The sequence below is a fragment of the Dermacentor andersoni genome, chromosome 6 (assembly GCF_023375885.2).
Source record: "Dermacentor andersoni chromosome 6, qqDerAnde1_hic_scaffold, whole genome shotgun sequence".
In the NCBI taxonomy this organism is placed as follows: domain Eukaryota; kingdom Metazoa; phylum Arthropoda; class Arachnida; order Ixodida; family Ixodidae; genus Dermacentor; species Dermacentor andersoni.
In genome coordinates, this window is record NC_092819.1 from 105,029,769 (window position 1) to 105,051,223 (window position 21,455).

The following is a 21,455-nucleotide window of genomic DNA, read 5'->3' on the forward strand; positions in this document are numbered from 1 at the left end:
ATTAGAAGCAGGCACGTAAGATTGTCAGAACTAAACAATGCAGTGCATAGTAATGCGAATCACAGTGTACTGAGGCAGTGGTGGTGACTACTGCTATAATAGGTGAAACCTGGAAAAGTAACTGCGTGTCACCGTGGAGACGGCGTATTGTCTTCCATGTGTTTCACAATTTGGATGGAAGCGCGAAGTCTCGAACGTACGAGGTGTTCACTGCATGCCAAAATACACAGAAAGTGTCGTGACACGGCGATTGAGGCAGTTGTTCCCGAATATCTACATTGACGGCAGATGAAATAAAAAAAAGACATGACGACGGGATTCCCATCAGTCGAAGAACGTGCATTTGCTGATGGGGTTCATTTTGGAGCCCACTGGACAATTGAAGGCTTCGGCAAATGGCGCAAAGTTCATGACCGCCTTGTTGCAATCTCCACCATATAGGTTGTCACTGGCTGATAGAGCGCAAGAGGCAGCACAGGTAGTGACGAAGAAGACCTGATGTTCGGTAAGATTCTGTAAAGAAACATGAACCAAATTCATGAGTTCTTCGTAACTTCGATAACTGGTTTCTGGGTGAACCATGTTAACCAAAGCCTTCCGCATTATGAGGTGTTTGGCTACCTAGGCCTGTAACAGCGTGCTTTTTGCGTAGATGTATCTGAGGTAGCTCAGGCTTAAATGACATGCCACTTTACCGCCATCACTAGGGCCCGTAAAGGTACTTTATCCTTATATCTTAAACTCAGATGTCTGTGGCCCATGAAAAGTGTTGTAACGCAGTTTTAGACACAATAATACTTAGATACCACCTTCGGGCAGATGTGAAGCCTTTAATCTGTGGGTAGTATAGAGCTTGTCCCTCCATAGAAAAGCAGCAGCCAAGCGTCCTCCCCATATTTTCATGTAAGGGCAGTTCGCATGCGACTCGCTTCGTGAGACACTTTTCATAATGTTTATTATTATGAATTTATTATTAATATTATTTATTAGGTGCAACGGTGGTGTAGAGGTAGAGCATCAGCCTCGCGAGCAAGAGGACCGTGGTTCGAATCCCGATTCCGCGCAATTTTCCACGGGATTTAAAAAAATCCGCCTGTTGATAAAATTGCATTAATAGGCGTGGAGTGCGGCCTGATCCCGGCGACCAGAACCAGTAACGCACTCCGTCAACAGAGCAGGATTGGCCGCCCTGGCGCAGTACTCGGCTACAACCTCCTATATGAATACAACAATCAAAGTCAGCCCGCAGCCCCAGCAGCTGCGAAGCAACTGACCACGGCAGCGATCAGACCTGCGACGCAGCAGAAGTTGCTAAGAATCCGTGGTTCCGGACAGGCCGCCATTGGAATCTGAACCTGGCAACGTATAACGTTAGAACGTCATCTAGTGAGGCGAGTCTAGCAGTGCCATTGGGGGAATTAGAGGGCAGTAAATAGGATATAATAGGGCTTAGCGAAGTTGGGAGGCCAAAAGAAGCAAATAGCGCGCACGTCCTGTGCTACCGGGGCATTGCGGAGAGACGAAAACTAGGAGTCGGATTCCTGATTAATAAGGATATAGCTGGTAACATACAGCATTTCTATAGCATTAGCGAGAGGGTGGCAGGTCTTGCTGTGAAACTTAATAAGAGGTACAAATTCAAGGTCCTACAGGTCTACGCCCCTACATCCAGCCATGATGACCAGGAAGTTGAAAGCTTCTATGAAAACGTGGAAGCGGCGATGGGTAAAGTCAGAACAAAATACAGTATACTGATTGGCGACCTCAATGACAGGGTAGGCAAGAGGCAGGCTGGAGACAAGTCAGTGGGGGAATATGGCATAGGATCTAGGAATAGCAGGGGAGAATTATTAGTCGAGTTTGCAGAACAGAATAATATTCGGATAATGAATACCTTCTTCCGCAAGCGGGATAGCCGAAAGTGGACGTGGAGGAGCCCGAACGGCGAGACCAGAAATGAAATAGACCTTATACTCTGTGCTAACCCTGGCATCATACAAGATGTGGATGTGCTCGCCAAAGTGCGCTGCAGTGAGCATACAATGGTAAGAACTCGAATTAGCCTAGACTTGAGGAGGGAACGGAAGAAAGTGGTACATAAGAAGCCGATCTGTGAGAGCGGTAAGAGGAAAAATAAAGGAATTCTGGATCAAGCTACAGAACAGGTATTCGGTTTTAACTCAGGAAGAGGACCTTAGTGTATAAAATATGAACGACAATCTTATGGGCATCATTAGGCAGTATGCAATAGAAGTCGGCGGTAAGTCCGTTAGACAGGATGCCAGCAAGCAATCGCAGGAGACGAAAGATCTGATCAAGAAACGCCAATGTATGGAGCCCCGAGAGATTAGGAGCCCCTAGAGAGAAGCGACTCGGAACAAAGTCATAGCTCTGTAAGAATATTAGAGCCCCTAATGTATGTTGACTTAACTGGGCGTATCCAAGGGCATGTTTGCTTCCTTTAAGGACTGAAGGCCTTTAATGTTCACCTCAGTAGAGATTGCGCTTACTTTTCTACAGTGACGGCTTGTCTTTGTATGCGGTAGCTTCCTTGTCAGATAGCATTCTCGTACAGAAAACTGCAAGTACAGTAGTGCAATGTACGGGATATACGATCCCAGAAACATACTTAGCACTTTTTTCGAAAAAAGGCAACGTGCTGCAGAAAATAAAATAAAATACGGGAATATTCGTGCGTGAACTAGACGCAATGGCGCAAGCCAAAAGCACAAAATATTTGTTGGCACGAAAACATAGCGCAACATGTCATGGCATGAGGAGAACGAGCACTGCGACTGTATAGCGAAATCGGTAAATCCGGTTACGGGACAGCAGAGCGCTGAATGCGGTTGTCTGTGGAGATATTTTGGTTGCTCACTACGAAGTTCCAGCAGGAGCTTCCTTGTTTAGGACAACGCTACACAATTCAACGGTCTACGACGATCCATGCTCACGCTGCGCTTGCGCATTCCACAACTGTCGCACTGAACAGATATTTTCCACTTCGACCGGAAGTAACCTTGTTTTGCTGTTACAATTCATTAAGCAGTAAATGGCGAACGTCGTCTATGTAAGCAACGATCAGAGGTGGCCAATTTTATCTTATTACCGCAGAATCAGTTTTTCTTCAAGTCTCCCGCAAACTTCAGTTTCGAAGAAACTACATCACCAGCCCAAACTGCTCACCACAAAACAGTCCCTACAAGTATAACGATTCGGCGTATTTGTAGACCCATATGTGCTAACGTAACAGATGGGCCAGTGACCAGATCTGTTCTCTACAAAGGATACGCAGTAAAGCAAAAAAAAAAATACCTAAATATTCTTCTCGCTACAAATATTTGCCGTCGAGCGCATCATTCCAATACTAGGTCCAATTTCACCAGCTGCATAAACTCTATAGACATTGAGCTCATGCATCAAACTGCCATGCGCACCCTCACTAAGTAATGAGTGCCTTCTTTTTGTACATGCTTAAATTCAATTCTTACGCGTCATGCCACGACGGCCCAATGACTCGAGACCTGGAAATATTTTAAGTCTTTGGCTGACTGCCAGAAGCACTTTAATTCAATGTTAGTATTGTGCGCAGAACAGAAGCTCCAAACAGTGGCATTAAAATTAAGCGTCACAACAGGAGTTTAGTTGTCATTAAGTTTCCTGGCTGCTTGTTTCAGTACTATTTCCTGTCTAGAATAATCACGCAGATTCAGCGCCCCTGTAGGAATTTATGTGAAGCTATGCTTTCGTGAAGCTAATCACTAATTGCTGCTAAATTGTTCCTCCTCTGCAACTTGTTTCGCAGCTTAGCGGTCACTTGCTTGCCCTGCAAATCATCGATATGCAGAAACATCCACTGCGCAAACCTCGTGATTAACCCTACGGCTGCTCCTGCAGCTGTCTACCAGATTGGCGCAATCTCGATCACGTCAATTGCTGTTGGACTTTCCCGGTGATCGGTCCACAGAACTCGGCAATAGGCCAACCAAGCAAACGTGCCAAACCCATGGAAAGAAGACATGGAATACCTAGCTTCATGTAAAAGCTTGAAGGCGTTGATATCTTCAGGTAGGAAATTTACACAGCATTCGTTCGTTGATTCGGTTATTCCGTAGAAAACAAAGCCCGCAACAGGCACTATTGCAGGGACAGTACTGATGAAGTTATATAAAAATATAATTGGGAAAATAATGTGCTTCTTAGTGTGAGCGATTTGGTCAATGTTATGAGATCCACCGCTCCAGTGTGATGAGTGTGCCATGTGAATATTATCGTAACATTGAGCTTGACTGGCGCCGGCAAGCGGTGAAATTGCGAAAAAAACTAACTCTAACCAATTAAATGGTTTACCACTCAGTCTTCAGTGTTCGCAAAATGCAAATTTTGTTACGTGACCTTCGCCAGTGAGCTTTGGTGTGTGCTGAACATGCAACATTGTTCACTCAGTAGTACTAAAGCCTCACCAGGTATATGATGTTTTTTGTGAGGTTCTATTTGGAGGCGCACAAGTAGAACCAACCTATGCAGGCGTGTTCGCTGTGGAGGGTTTTGTTTCTGTCACCTGTATGTGCGCTAGCTAGTTAAGACTTGTTGCTGGCGCAAGTTGTTGCGATTTATTATGCACTCTTCTTAGCAGCCGAAAACGTAGGCAGCACACACAAGCTCTTGCGTGCATCGTGTTCCCACTGTGTTGTCTTTTCGGACAGTAAAAAGGTAACGGCACTTACTTAAGTATTATAATTTATGCTCTTCGGGGACACTCGAACTCTTTTTATACGTACTGTTACATAGCTTAGGTTTGGAACTGTACTGCCAAGATTTGTTGTGGCCTCTATTTGCACGAGAGCAAGTATCCGCGGCTGCCTCAAAGTATTAGTTATTTCTTGTATTTCTTAAAGCATGTTTCTCTTTCGAGTACCTCATTTTGTGTCGCGTAAACTGTTCTGGAACGATCCAATTGATATTATTCGTACTCCACCTCTCCACATATGCTCTTCACCGCGCTCTCTTGGGCGCCGCCAAATTTGATCACGGGGCGACGCGTCTACTGCTTGCCTAAGCCGGCCTGCGTGACCCCCGTTTGCAAAGGCAGTGCAAAACGGATGCCCCCCCCCCCCCCCCCCAAAAAAAAAAAGCGCTGTTTTATCGTCTGTCGCCGACCATCACTGCTTCAATGGCCTGAAAGTTTCGCCAAAGCTTCGGAAGACATTTAAATTAAGGGTGCATGCTGATCCGTCAGAGCGTATTACATCATATCTAAATGGTGCGAGCATTGTCGCACGGCGCGAATCCTCGATTGTAGGGTTACGAATTGTTTTCAAAGACGAGGAAAGTATCTTCAGCTGCTCTAATAAATCAGAATAACTTTCACTTTCTCTTATGGTTCTTGTTTATTACGAAGGCTTGGAAGCCACATGTTGGCACACTTTTGGTTCTGTAAATTTTTTCCAAGTGGTGTCCCTCACATTATATAGGTTGTAGCAATTGCTACGAACGGGTTGATGTCAGATTTTTCCCTTTATCCTCACATTATATATTTTCTACGTAGTCAGTCGGGAATGTAGCGATTTCTCTAGATTTTTGTATATCGCGCTTCTAGTCTTCATCATCCCTGTTCTGAAGTTCTGTAGTGGCTGACAGAGGTCTAGCAATGCCGCGCTCATCGCAAGTTTACGTTGTGGCTCGTGACAATATTGTCACCTTCTGACATTCTTACGTAACACACGTAAGCCAATCATAAGACTACATACTGTCTAATGAGTGCACTAATATCTGTCACGTGAGCGCGCTTTTGAGCATGAGTTTCAGTGAATAGAACTATATGTTAGCGGACGCAAGAGAAATAACATTTACAAGCGGGAGCGGGTGTCGGATAAATTTGAGCATTTATGCCAGGGTTGCGAAGCCAAGAAACAAGCTTAAGGAAAACCTGGAATGACCGTAGCTGCAGTCAGGCAGTGTTAACAGGACGCCGTTACCAGAGTTGCCGATTTTTTCGATGTTTCTTCATTGTGGACACAAAATACTGCAAGCCCATCAACGTTTAGCTTTTTGGGAGGATTCGATCCGTGGGAGGACATCCTACTCGTCAATCCAATTATACTAGGAAGCAGCTTTACTCGCGACGACCCGCCGTGGTTGCTCAGTGGCTATGGTGTTGGGCTGCTGAGCACGAGGTCGTGGGATTGAATCCCGGCCACGGCGGCCGCACATCGATGGAGGCTAAATGCATAAGCACCCGTGTACTTAGATTTAGGTGCACGTTAAAGAATACGAGGTGGTAAAAATTTTCGGAGTCCTCCACTACGGCGTGCCTCATAATTAGGAAGTGGTTTTGGCACGTAAAACCCCATATTTTTTTTTTACTCACGACTGCGCGTGTACGGCAGACTTAGTATGACTTCTAATGAGTCTATTATCCTAAAACACCATAGTGGGTTATTAGGGACGCGACATTTCTCAAGCTCCCCATTTATTTCGACGACAATCTGGTGAACTTTTACGTGAAGCTCAACCTTAGAACAGCAGACGCTTGCCATTCCACCACTATCGGTACACGGACGCAGCGACAGGTAATTAAACGAAAACGACATAGTGACGCAGTTATCAGGCAAAAAATCGCCAAGCGAAGCACAAACACCATAAGTTTATAGTGAGCCATGTAGTCGTTCGAAAGACTCTCTTTCTCAATGAACTTTGCAGGGTCTAGAACATGTTTTAAGTCGTGCGAAAAGAATGCAAGTAGCACCAGGTGTAAAACCCTTTTCTTTTAAATACAGACTGCCACACTGCCGAAAAGAACAAGGGTTTCTTTATAGGAAACCGCAGACTATTGAATATGTTTTTGTTAATTGTTGGGAAGGGTATTTTCTTCGGATGCTTTCAATGAGCCTTGAAAGATGACTATAGCCTTCGGACGCCCATGACATTACATTGATCCCAGTTGAAAATGAGGAGGAGGTATATTTCTATCTCGTTATTGTACTAGGCTTGAACAGTATACATTGATAAAAAATTGCTGTCCACCACACTGATAGTGATATACGCCCTGTTAGAGTACTTTTCTAATCCATATGTCCATTTGTGAGTATACAATTTTCCCAAGGAAATGTATCCGAATGGATTGAAGGATTCAACATCGTTCAAAGATATGCAAGAGCTGAAGCACAGCGGGAGTTTGTTCTTTTATCTGCAATACTAGTCGTTTAGCTTTAAACGTGTGCATAGCTAACTTGTTATGAAAAAAAAAAACACGTCGGATATTCGTCAAGATTGGGGTGGCCACGTCAGCACAGTGAGGGAGGGTTCAGCAAGCACGCTTCGCACTAGAAGAGTTTGCCGCTTATTAGCGAAACCGGACACAATCTTACCGGCGAGAGCCGAGTGGGGCTGCTTCGGGAGTCTCGCAAGAAAGCTGCGTGTGCCACCTCCATTGCCGGCACCTCGGGGAACACAGTTGAATTTTTCTCAAGGCAGTCATGGACTCGTCGCTCGAACTCCTGCTGTGATTGGTCGCTGAGCCAAGACGAAACAATGCGGCCCTGATCATCTACCTGCGCGGTAGGCAGAGACAGACGATGAGGACGATTCGTCACGCATTCTCATTTCTTAATTCACACAGTGTAATGCAGGCCTTAGATGCAGGAAGAACGGGCAGAACACAGAATCATCGAAATGAATAGAAAGGCAAGCAGATATTAGAAGAACAAACATTAACGAAATATGCACAATATGCCTAATATACAGCCACGGGAAGAATTAATGAAGCTTAGGTGTAGACGCAAGATCTTCACAAGCAGCAGCAACGCTGCATGCACAGTATGCCTACCCGAACCAGCCGCATGGTCTGCTCGCCAAATTGTCTTCTTTGTGCATAGTCACACCGTGCCCCACTGCTCCGCAACATCACGTCCCGGTCAGAAAGCCACCGTCTCTGCACTACTGTTTATAGGAGCGAAATCGTGGTGAACTAAGGTGTCAGCCTAGACACGTGGACATTAGTAGGCACAGGGGCAGACGATGAACTATAGTTCAACGGGGATACTTCTTAGTTCGCATCGCCGAGCTGGCCAATAATCTTGTAAGGCCTTGTGTCTTTCGGACAGGCCGATGTGGTGGCATGGTGTCCCTGGAAGAACTGGACACCCAAAGGAAAGATGAACCTCCCGTTGGTGGCTGCCGTGCCTCGTCTTCTGCGCAACCTGGGAGGCAGTCAGCCGTGAGTGGGCAATCTGGGCAGATTGTCTGCCCGGTGGAAGGTGTTGCGGGCATGCTTATTTGGAATGTTGCTCGTGAGTGCAAGGAGTGTGCCGAAGAGAAATGTTGAGTGGCCAAGGAATGAAATGAAGAAACTTAGTGCCCTTCCACTCTGTGAAAGATGACAAGCGAAGCTGTGTACCATTATCATCATCATCATCATCATCATTATCATCAGCCTGGTTACGCCCACTGCAGGGCAAAGGCCTCTCCCATACTTCAACTACCCTGGTCATGTACTAATTGTGGCCATGTTGTCCCTGCAAACTTCTTAATCTCATCTGCCCACCTAACTTTCTGCCGCCCTCTGCTACGCACCCCTTCCCTTGGACCCAATTCCCTAACTCTTAATCACCATCGGTTATCTTCCCTCCTCATTACGTGTCCTGCCCACGCCCATTTCTTTTTCTTGGTTTCAACTAAGACATCATTAACTCGCGTTTGTTCCCTCACCCAAACTGCCCTTTTCTTATCCCTTAACGTTACACCTATCATTCTTCTTTCCATAGCTCGTTACGTCGTCCTCAATTTAAGTAGAAACTTTTCGTAAGCCTCCAGGTTTCTGCCCCGTACGTGAGTACTGGTAATACAGTACCACGTCTTTTCTCTTGAGGGATACTGGCAATCTGCTGTTCATGATCTGAGAATGCCTGCCAAACGCACCCCAGCCCATTCTTATTCTTCTGATTATTTCAGTCTCATGGTCCGGATCCGCAGTCACTACCTGTCCTCACTACCTGTCGTAAACTGCTGTTCTCTTCCGAGACTGTTTAATATTACTTTAGTTTTCTGCAGATTAATTTTTAGACCCACCCTTCGCCTTTGCCTCTCCAGGTCAGTGAGCATACATTGCAGTTGCTCCCCTGAGTTACTAAGCAAGGCAATATCATCAGCGAATCGCAAGTTACTAAGGTATTCTCCATTAGCTCTTATCCCCAATTCTTCCCTATCTAGGTCTCTGAATACCTCCTGTAAACACGCTGTGAATAGCATTGGAGAGATCGTATCTCCCTGCCTGACGCCTTTCTTTATTGGGATTTTGTTGCTTTCTTTATGGAGGGCTACGGTGGCTGTGGAGCCGCTATAGATATCTTTCAGCATTTTTACATACGTCTCGTCTACACCCTGATTCCGCAATGCCTCCATGACTGCTGAGGTTTCGACTGAATCAAACGCTTTCTCGTAATCAATGAAAGCTATATAATGAAAGCTAAATCAATGAAGCTGTGTATGTGCGCTCTTTAATGGCGTGGCGAAGTGCACCTCCGCCGCGGGTCGTCCCGCAATTGCACTGCCTTCTGGATCGCCCCACGTATGGGGAGTGCTCCACGCCTGCTTCACCTCCGCCGCGGGTCGGCCCGGCATCGCACTTTCTCCGTAATTGGTCCACGTACGGGGCCAATCCTACAAATGAACGGAATCCTGCATGTCTACAAACGGACGCGATCCTGCATAACTAGCCCTTAAGAGCTTCGCTGGAAAATACCAGCGGTCTCGCGACGGAACGAATTGTATCCAAAGGTTATGCCTTGTAAAGTGTCGCCTCAGTTACTATGGTCAGGAAAAACGTAAAAGTACCCCATCTCCGCCAACGTTCATCTGAGCCGCTCCGTTAGTCCATTGGTCTGCGGGTGATATTCGGTGCAGGTTGTGCGCGGCAGAACAGGTGCAATGATCTCCAACAACTTGGAAGAAAAAGGTGCGGTCGCCATCACTGAGCAGCTTCCTGGGTGGCCCGTGATGTAGTATGACGTCATAAAGCAGGACATCCGCAACGCCCGTAGCGCAGTTTGTCGGCAATATTCCCGTGATGGCGGGACGCGTCGTGTTGTCGGTTGCGATAGCCACCCACTTGTTAGCCCTTTTAGACGTAAAAAATTGCCTAGGAGATCGATGCTGACGGAACCGAATGGTTTAGAAGGTTCATTGATGGGGTGCAGGCGTCCAGCGGGCAATACAGATGGTCGTTTGTGGCGCTGATAGACTGAACAGGCAGCCCCAAAAGTCTCTATCCCTTCTTCGTTAACACCGTTATACGCCGCCTGACGAATAATGTGCTAGCATAAGTGCGGCATCGTGAATTAAATAAAAGAAGATTACAATCTAAATGTTTGACGTTATGCTACACGCGGTTTAAAAGAGAAAAAAGATCCCACAGGAGCAGATCCACGTTGACTGCTGACGTTAATACTATTGGCATTCAACCAATTCAGCCAAACCATCTATTGTTACCGATAAATTGCATCATGTATGAGCCGTGTACTGTAGACTGCCTCCTTTGTCACGCTACATCGTGCGCACCGTGCGCCATTAAGCGCCGTGTCCACAAAACCCCCTTCTTTTATGTGGCCTCCGAGATTGCACCGGCTGGTGCATGCCAAGGAGGTTGAAGAAAAACTGTTGTAGTGGAAGTGGCCTATAGCGGCCTGAGGGGTCGGTTAAGCAGGCGGCGGCCATCTTGCGGGGGGGGGGGGGCTACAAGCGGCCTGCCAAGAACTTCGCAGAGCTGTTCGCCGACTTTTCCGGCGGTTTTCAATTGGTGAACGAATTTTCAAGTTCTAATTCAGCACTGTGGGTTAAGAGGCGAACCATATCGAAGGTCTCCAGATCACAGATATCCGAGTACTGGGTCATTTTAGAGCGCAGCTCTTTGGCGTCCGTTCCTGGGTTTCGCGTCGTCGTCGGCGTTGTCGTCGGCCTCGTAACCAGCTCCGCCCCCCTTTCATCCCCCCAGCGCTAGCAGCGACCGACTGATACCGCTGGATGCCGCTGACGCCGCTAGAGAGTCAAGATAACGTGACTGCATAGAACACCGTCGCCGCCATGCAGAAAGAGGAGGAAAGGGTCCCCCCCCCCTGTTCTTGTGTGGCGGATAGGGTGCTCTTCAGTTGCCGACGCGACGGTTATTTCACGTAGGCCCCGGCACGTCGACGAATACGTGACCACCTTCCCACGGCTAGACCTGGTTCTTAGCGCTGCGGAAGCGAGGGTATCATATTGTTTGTGTCGGCATCGGCGGCGTTGTCCCTGAAACCAACTCCGCAGCTGGGGTTGACTCACTATCGGCGTCAGCGGCATCAGTCAGTCGCTGCTATCTCTTCCCTCCTCCCTTTATCGTGTTGTCCGCTTGCTGCGCGCGCTTCTGCCCCCATCGTTTGCCGCTGGGTGTACACGCCGCCCCCCTCCCCCCTCTTCCTGCGAGTCTCCGGTTGTCAAAGCGCCGGCTCGAACTTAATTCCTTTCTTCGCTCCTCCTCCAATGCAACCCCTGTGCGGTGGCAATCAGAGAGCCAGATCGGTGGCGGCGGATCTGTATATGTGCACCGCCCGAGCCGAAATTGCCGCTGCCGTTCGCCCTGTGCGGTGGCAATCAGAGAGCCAGATCGGTGGCGGCGGATCTGTATATGTGCACCGCCCGAGCCGAAATTGCCGCTGCCGTTCGCCACTGCGAAATTATCTGCCAGTTCTTTCTGAGCCATGAGCGAGACGACCGATGGAAGTCCTCCGTCTGCTGCTGCTGCTGCTGCTGCTAAACGAGCTGCCAGAGCAGAGGCCCAGCGCCGTCGCCGTCAGAATCCAGAGGTGCGTGCCGCCGAAGCAGAAGCTTACCGTCGCCGCCGTCGAGATGATCCAGGAGTACGCGTCGCCGAAGCAGAGGCTAAGCGCCGCCGCCGAGAAGACCCTGCCGTTCGCGCCGCCGAAGCGGAGGCTCATCGCCGCCGTCGAGAGCATTAAGCGAGGCTGAAGCAGAAGCTCATCGCCGCCGCCGAGAAGACCCTGCAGTTCGCGCCGCCGAAGCGGAGGCTCATCGCCGCCGTCGAGAGCAACCAGCAGTAAGCGAGGCTGAAGCAGAAGCTCATCGCCGCCGCCGAGAAGACCCTGCCGTTCGCACCGCCGAAGCGGAGGCTCATCGCCGCCGTCGAGAGCAACCAGCAGTAAGCGAGGCTGAAGCAGAAGCTCATCGCCGTCGCAGAGAAGACTCTACCGTTCGCGCGGCCGAGGCCGAGGCCAAACGCAAACAAAGGCTCGCAAACGGTGAAACAGCTTATTTGCTGCGCTCAAATTTCGCATTAGGAAGTAACGTAATCGTCGGTAATTTTTTTCTATTTTATTGGTATGAATATGCAGCTTCCGCAATATAGAAAAAGAAGACATTCGCGCAATAATTAGCGTTTGTTCACCTTATTTAATGCAGAGTAGAAATAGATCCATCGGGAAAGCTGTCAGAAGAAAATGCAATTAAAAACTGAAAATGTAGCATGACAAATAGCAGTGCATGCAACAAGCATACATATTCATTACGAGCTTCATTGTCATCAGGTGTTGCCGGTGCTTTAGCATCCCCATTGCATGGAAGGTCTCGGAACATTGGCAGTGGTCGTTTCCGCTTAGCCTTAACTATACAACTTTCCTTTATTCTCTCGTAAGAATATGCTAATATGCAACCTTCTTTAAATGAGGAGGGTAACGCTAACATGTCATCTGCTTGCACGTCAACTTTCCTAAGGACACCCGAGTGCGCTAGTACATTTTGGGATCCGCATAGCACCATGCAAGGCAAGATGCGACCAGAAATACACAAGCTACGGCTACTAGCGTGCTTTTGCCCCCAGCAAGATGGCGACGCGACGGCTTCAATTCTCCTCTTTCATGGTGCAATTGTGCATGTGCGCTAGCCTAGTGGTTTAGTCGTGAAATGTTTGAAAAGGTCGCGCGCGATGTTGCACGACGGAAAGTCCCCCGAAAAAAAAAATAAGCGCTCGGATGCGCGCTGCTGCAAGCACTCGTGCCATGTATCGCGTTGAAACTGCACTGTTACCTCGATCGACGTCGTTGCGGTGCCGAAAACATGCGGTGTGTAAGACTGCAACTCCACATTAAAACCGAAAGTGACCAGAGCTTCGTCTGAGTGGTTTGGACTGTACCGTGAGCCAGGTAGTTTCCGGCTTTCATTGATGACTATCAAATTTAACGACAAATCCGTGCGTTACACTTGGGCGACACTTAAAAACATCACGTTGCTAATGTCGCCTTCTTACAGCGTCGGTCCTGACTTGTTGGTGGTGGCAGTGCGTGCCTGACTTCCCGTACTCCTTTAAGGCGTGGTAACAGTGGGTCGACACAAGACCTACAAGACACCCACGTCACCGAATGGCCGAATATTAACGCGACACCGTTAAGGAGCTCGTGTCGCAGAAAAGCCGGTGCCGTTGGCGGCGTTGGCCGTGAGCGAAAAATGTCGGAAGGCAATTCATAATTAAAAACAACTTGCAAGATGGGCTGGGTGGGACTCGAACCAGGGTCTCCGGAGTGTGAGACGGAGAGGCTACCACTCAGCCATGAGTTCTATGCTTGAAAGCGGGACGAAAGCATCTCTAGTGAATGCGGTGTTGCCTTAGAAATGTGCCGTAGAAAGTAATTATGAGCATGTGAATTACAGAAGTCGCAGTTTCCGCTACATTTTTCAGTACAGTGTGTCACTGAAAGCATTTTATCATACCATGCCGAGAACGACGTAAACGACGAGTGCGAGTTGTCGCACTGCGGTGGGCTTTCCTGTCGACAGCACCGAGAATATCAGTGCGCCGAACAGCGTTCTGGCGAACCCTGCGCGATCTATCATCGAAGTGACAACGTGAGAGCGACAGCGCCTTCGCTCGTGCATATAATTAATCGCGCTCAAAATGAGTCACAACATACCTACGAAGTTGAAATGCACAAGTTTCAATCATCCAAAGCCGTGCACATGAAGTTTAGGCCATTGTTAATCCTGTTAAGCGAAGGTTAAGCCTGGCGCGGTCGTGTTAGTGCACCCGCTACCGGCGGCCTTGAACTGAAATGTAAGCTGTTAGGACTAATGAAACTGCTTTTACAGCTCAGTTCTGTCTTTAGCGATTTTAAATAAGCTACACGCATGGCACGTGCACAATAAGCGGCAGGTGGCGACGCAGCGCTGTGCCACCATCTGTACGGCACCCTACCGGTAGGCTGCCAGTCGCATTCGCTACGTAGACGGGTGGGTCTGTATGTGTTTTTATGCTGACACAGTTCTCAATTCCAGAGACGTAATGTTTACCACTGCGTCAAACAGGAAACAAGAAACCGTCTGGCTCAATTATACCAACGGTATCAGTGATCGTATGCGCATTCTCGCGAAAGAACAGTAGTCCTACAACTGAGCACTAAATTTATAGCGAGCACAGTTTTCTCTAATTATGTTTTATGGTACGCGCAAACTAACAGCCCGTAATATGTTATCTGGATCACAGTTACCGTTGTTTAAGCGGTTCGGTAGCTCATGTTGACTCCTCTCAGGGTGGAACAACACGGCACATATGCGGATATGTCTGTTTTGCGGCGTTTTGACAATATTTAATATCGGCAATGCACCTTTCGCAGAATTTTTGACGCTAACAGCGATCTGTGTCTACAAGTGTTGATGTAAAGAAGTGCGTTGAAAAATCCGCTGCGCAAGGCTGCGCTCGAAGACTTCTTGAATATTTGAAATGTCTAAATAATGTTTAAAAACAGTTCAAGAAAGCGAGCTCCAAGTTCAGAAATCAGCGACAAAAACTCCAGGACAGACGTAACAGCAAAGCAAACTCAGCGTGTCTTTATTGGCCGCACTGTTTGCACAGCAGCGCACTTAGCCCTGCTCACCCAGTATAGTCACTGCGTGCTTCGTGGCTTCCAGGGACTACATTCTGGCGTGGAGAAGTCATTATAATGATTCGCGGTCCACGAAACGCGCAACCGACGCGCACTCAACGTGGGCGCAGGCACACAAATCAACCGGCGAGTGCCCGGCGCCCTTCCAAAATATTTACAGCGGCGTGCGGCGGAGGGCAGCACAGGAAAATAAAAAAGGCGGCTTGACGGGCGCTTCCTGCAATCTAGCAGTTTTTCTTCAACCTCCTTGTTGCATGCAAATGCTGACAATGAATCTCTCGCTTTCCGCGGACATCTATTGTTAAGCCGAAATATGTCGCACCGTCTTGCTTCAGGAACCCGTGTGAGGCAGCTAAGAAGCCGTCCACCCCCGCACGCATTTTAAAGCATTCTTTTTTCATTGAAGAGCCATTAAGGAGGCTTGACAAATGGAGACATAGTGGCTGAAGTAAGCTAAGGATGCTAACTTCATTAAATATATTGGCTCAGCCTCTCAGAAGATACTTCAAATATGTCAGATCAGATAACAGCGTAAGCGCAATATACGCAAAACTGTTTTTACAGTGATATCTTATACCTTAGAGATGGACAATCGCAGAAGGATCAAGGTTTAATCACACCTAATCACTAATTAGGTGTAACAACAATGCACAGAAATGCCTCACGTAATATTCAGATTGGTGGTTGGAACAATTAGAACTTGAGATAGATCAGGCATTCATAATTCTGTATCAGACGCTGCCGGATAGTCCGTGCCGACAATGACAGACGCAGGTGTACAAATCAATAGTACAAAGAAGAACACTTTAGCGAAGTTGATTTTGTTTAATGAGAACAAATAAAGGAACAAACAGCTACAAGCAGTACAGAGAACACACTCTTGCCTAAATATTACTTTCATAGCGCAAATAAGAATTGGCAACACCTACTTCATGATTATGAATAAATCATGAGCGTGCGCTAAAGGGACATTCCGCAAAGCAAGAAGTCAAATTACACGTGTGCAAATTATACATCTGTATGAGATTGAAGAAATCAAAACATTAGGGCTATGCTTGCAGCAGACAGCAACCTTTAGCCAGCACCTTTGGAAGCGTTCATTAAAATTAAATAGAAGGTTTTCAGGAAAAAACCGCCATCGAATATTCGGATATTTGCAAAGCAACAAGACATATGAAGTATACGTATAATTCGTTTGCTAAAATAATTGCAGGCTCAGCTGCATTATTATTATTATTATTATTATTATTATTATTATTATTAGATGGTGTAAGCATGTAATACCATTGGCAACTACACGACAGGACAAATGAGGAGTCCGTAACAGACAAACAACTGCTTTCAGCTCGGTCGTGCACCATCGCATTACTGTAATGAAACATTGCAAGAGCGCGTTAGCAAATACACGCATAGCGTCGTGCTTGTTGAACCAGAGAAGTGTGACACTTCAGCAACGCACAGCGTTTTATTAGGATGCAAAGACGATGAGACTAGCCAACAAGTAAATATAAACAAACTCGTAAACGAAGTTTTCACATGCGAACCACTCTCATTCAATTACTGACAATTTAGCAGAGGCTACCTGCCACGTGCCTTCACTAACTAACTTGTGCCTCTTAACAACCACGCTTTTCTGCAGCAGAATAATTGGGAAGAGCGCTTACTTGTGCCATTCTCCCGCCCTCGCTACTGCGATAAGTGTAGTTATCCTTCATATTTTCGAAGAAAAATTTTATTCCACAACTTCGAATACGAAATTATTGAATCGAATACAAATACAACAGCACGAACTAGTTCAGTCATATCAGAAACTTTTACTGAGGTATCGGCGAATTTCATTAAAGTGCGCTCACATATAAGTGCAAAGAGGAAGAAAGCCATTCGAAGTATTTCGAGCATCTATGTATTATCGAAAAAAAAAATGAATTATGGAGTTTGTTGTGAAACTGCAGAGTGTGGTGTAAAGCACGCCGTAGTAGAAAGATTTTTCATGAATTTGTTCACCTTGGGTTCCTTTCTCTATTGACGTGCCCCCAAAGCACGGTAAACGAGCGTGTTTGCATTCCGCCCCAACGGAATGCTGGGATACAGACTTCGCGCTCTCCGCAGCGCTACTCCACAGCCACTGAACTACCACTGGTCAAAGAAAGCACGTCGAAAAAAATTACACAGCGTTTAGCGCAACACTACCGCCTCCGAGAACCAGGTACTAAACCATAATTTGTTTGCGAAACAAAACGAAGACATGTTTAGACAGGAAAAAAAAAACTCTGCGACTAATTGCAAAGACACCGCACAGCTCGTGTTACCGCATCCACTGGTGTGACCTCTCCTGCGAAACGAAGGAGCGATCTTCTGCAACTTACCGTCAGCGGATTTAAGGAAAAATGAAAGGCTTTTGGTTTTGATTACAGCCTAGAACTCTTCTTATGCTTCCATGTAGACTATTCTGCCTTGTTAAACTGCCCTCATTTCCAGGATGTGATGTTTCGTATTTAGTTCTCAATACAGATACACCGAAAAAAAGGAACGCATAAGTTCCGACCGCATTCGTTATGAAAAAGAAGTTGTGCTTTTCTTTTCGCATGTGCAATAGAATTTCCGTCTGATGTTTAGTGTAGATTGAAAATAACGCCTGCGTACTTCAAAGTTTCCCAAAAGGTTGTGCACGTGAAATTTCATTAGAGCGATGCTCCCTTTTAGGAAGTCTTAAGCAGTTCAAATTTCTTTATCGCCTTTAAACTTACATATATAAGTTTTCCAGTTAACCTCTCAGATAATGCGCAGGAGGACAGTATGAAACGTAAATGGGCAGTCTCTGCTATGAATGCTATTGTCAAAACAAGGATAAGCCTATTTCGTGATATAATATGATGTCCTGGTAATACAGAACTGTATTTCAGCTTTATGAAACAAAAAACGTTCAGAAATATTTTTGTTTGTGCTTTTGTCTTTGCACGTCCTTGAGCTGTGAGAACTGAGGAACAACACAAGCACGCACATAAACGAATACCCACAAATCTTTGTTCCGCTTAAGGAAAACTTCGTCAAATTCCCATCATTGTTTAGGCAAGTGTATCGAGGTAGTAGCATGTCAGGAGCACTTGTGTTCAAATAGTGCAAGATGTTCAAACAAGGGCACCAAGATGTATAAGATGACCGTAGGAGAAGCAGGCCTTCAGCAAGCTCTACTGATCCTAACATGGAAAGAAAGATGCATGTATTCTGCGCATATCGCGGGTTAACCGGTCGAATTATCGTCAGCCAGTTGGACATGCAATTACTACTAACAATTTGGGCATGCGAAAAGTTTCCACAAACATTGCGCCATGGTTGACGAATTCCGTTCAGTAGCTCCGCATGCAGCTGTGCCAGGACGTTGCCGGACGTCAAACTTGTTTCCTAGAGTCAGCACTTGGGTCGTGAATCTTTAGTGCGGCCACAAATCCGAGCGCCAGAACTGTCAGTAATGTCTTCGTCGTTGACAAGAAAAAGGAAGGCAACACGTTCGAAGACAAAAGTGAAATCACGCTTAGAACTTTTTTAAGTGTGACAGATACATTCACAGCTAGTTTAGCTAGCTAGTAGATACGTTCACAGCTATTTCACAGATAATCCGTCACAAAAGACACCAGGGACATCCTGCGGTGTTTCTTAGAACATTCTGCGAGTATAGAAGAGAGTTGTGGCCGGCAACACCGTGGCCGCTACACCAGGATTATACACCCATTAACAATGCCCTCAGCATCCGCCAGTTCCTTCCCGAACATCTTCGTTTAAGAGCAATCTCCAAATTAGCCTCATTCTTTTTTATTCTCCAAGTTGAACAGAGCTATCAACGGGGCCCGCTTTTATAGCCTCAAGGCCATCAAGAACATCCGTAACGACGGAGCTGCGTGACACCACAGAAGAATCTCTCGAGAAGTGCTTATAAGCGGGGCAGGAAAGTATGAAAAAAAGTGTGTTAAGCTTGACGAGGGTTATTTTAACCGGGATGCTATATATTTTCTCATGTCGCAGAACAGCTTGTCAGTGATGCTGGTCCAGTTGCTTTCCGGACAGACCTCGTATACTCCAGATAATAAAAGTAATGGAAAAAAATAATTCGGAATTTCTATTGTACGGTTATGTTTCGTGTCAGCAAAATATCGTATATTTGAATATCAACACAGTTCCCTGCTTTTCCAAGAAGTTTGCAGACAAAAGAGGCGCCGACTTACAGTGTTATATACATTGATAAATGAGCTAGATTTGTGAGCTGCCGCGTGGCAGATTGTCTCGGCTCCCCTGCCGTTGGCCTTCGAGGGCTCTTTTTGCAGTATTTTTCTGGTAAAAAAAAGCTGTTTTATCATTTTCGCAAACCCAGATGCACTGCTGGGTCCCATGTCGTGTTCCATGTCGGGTTAAATCTCGGGCTCCATGTCAGGCTCCATGTTGGTTCTCTGTCTGCTCTCCGTCAACTAGAGGTCGTTCTCCCATCATGTCTTCTTTTACTGCAGCTTTTACCGCTGTGGTTTATGGGCATCTGCTTCGAAATAGCACTACCACAATTCCTGGTGTTGCAAGGATAAGCGCTTCATAACTAAACAGCCTCAAAGAAGTGCCGCACAAATAAAAAAACGACATTTTCATCTATCTGTGTCCATTGATCTGCATACCCCTAAATTTTATCTCGAAAATACAGCAAAACCACGGAAGCATGCTCCGGCACACCTGCGTTCAACCGATGCCTAACGAGTCAGGTTCAAAGGCGTGTTCCTACTCACTTTTGTGCCCGCGCTGTCGAACGTGCTGATGAGGCTCTTCGCGTAGAAGAACCCCAGGCCTCCATACAGCATGGCCTTGGTGCCATCCCGATAGTACAGCGGAGGAGCAAGGGCTCCCACAGCGAGCCTCACTTCATTCAGCAGGTGCTCGTATTGAGCGTAGGGCAGTGCCGTGCTCTCAATTAGGCTATGTGCAAGGACTCCCACCGGGGTGCCCGAGAGATTGCGTTCATTCCGCCTGGTGGCTATCCACAAATTCGCGAAAGTGGTGTCGTTGTTCTCGGGGAATTTGCCGTAAATGTCCTCTAGGACGTTGTCGGTGAGGAATTCCGCTGGTGGCCACAAAGCAGTGCGGACTCTAAGCAGCTTCTGCGTGGCGACGTGCTTCGTCTGTTCGTCGAGCCACACCATAGCGGATGTCTTGTTGAAGGTGACCTGCGGCGGAATATTATTCCCACTATTTCTGTTTCTTTTTCAAACAACCACCCCGTTTACACAGCACACATCAACACTCAGCATTTTCTTGTTCGTTATCACAACGCCCATCAACAGCGTCAATTATGTCGGCTCGCTGTTTGCCGTTTATTACAGTAATTATGTTAATTGAAACTGTTACCCGTTGTGTCCTCCACCCGCTACCAGACCTTACCACCTCCACTTCCTCGTAATCTTAAGTGGAGCTTTAGATACACCTTGATTTCATACCACTGTATTTCTGTCAGTGTACTATAGTTTGTGAGAATGTCGAGTTTACGTGCAACGGCAAGCATGACGCATGCGTCTGGGCGAGGCATGGGTTACCAAAAATATTGGGGTGGCAGAGTGATCGGTATGGTATTGATGCGCGCCGCCTGGACCTATTGGGAGTCACATACAGTGGCGCTAATTTTGCACTTGCATATGCGCAATCTCTTCATCATTTCAAGATTTCTTATGATATGGTGCATGGGAATATGGTGTACTCTGAGAGCGCACTTCTGTGGTGTTCGTTAATATGAATGCATGTCTATTTTCTACACTGCACATCCTGCTATATTGCTGTTTTTACTGGTTGTGCCATGACACGTCTTCCACTCGTGGGGTCTAGTTTACTCCCTGGCATTAGAGTGTTCTTTAAAGTGCGGAAGCACTGAATATTTCAATCAACACAACTTCTTTTTATTCTTGCAGCATCCCACGCCTTACATTGGTGTTACGAGTAGTCCTTTTCGCATCTGCTTCCTCTGTATGCCTCTATAGCACTGTCAAAGCATAAATTGTTCAATTTACGTTCCGTGTCTGCATTTAGGAAAAGATGAGCTAGCAGCCTTCGATATCATCACATACTTGAAAACTAGAGAAATTGTCTCGCCATGCGTACACCAAGTAAGCTCGCTGCTTCGAGAAGGCTGTATCATACCGCATTTACTACTTAGCAGTCCTGCTATCTTTATTGACAACAGCTGTACACTGGCATATTTGTCCATTTGACAAAAACTACCAAAGTTTTTAGACCAAGCTTGCTCCGCCATGCTCAGCGCGATCATCACGCCATTTTCTGGCGGTTCAAAGTCCAGGATGCACAGCGTTGATTACAAATTCCACCCAAAAATCAAGTTATGTCTCTTAATCTTTCAAAAAGACACCAGAAATACTTTGCACACCCCAGCAGGCGCTCCGTATTAATTTCTACATCCTAGTGTTCTTGAGATTCCAATTAAGTGTATGAGTGTGCCACGAACAATGCTGCCTTTTCAATACATAAGCGTATATAAATTTGCATATT

General features: G+C 46.7%; 1 protein-coding gene across 1 annotated transcript in view; it reads right to left on the reverse strand.

Annotated features, from left to right (window-relative positions):
- Positions 1 to 236: 236 nt before the first annotated feature.
- LOC126522245 (membrane metallo-endopeptidase-like 1) overlaps positions 237 to 21,455 on the reverse strand; it is an 89,193-nt gene continuing 67,974 nt past the window's right edge. The window contains exons 4-6 of the mRNA XM_055066355.2: positions 19,691 to 20,125; positions 7,371 to 7,553; positions 237 to 513 (exon numbers count right to left, since the gene is read on the reverse strand). Of these exons, the coding sequence (XP_054922330.1) occupies positions 325 to 513; positions 7,371 to 7,553; positions 19,691 to 20,125 (807 nt within the window). The 3' untranslated portion in view covers positions 237 to 324. The remainder of the gene's footprint in view (positions 514 to 7,370; positions 7,554 to 19,690; positions 20,126 to 21,455) is intronic.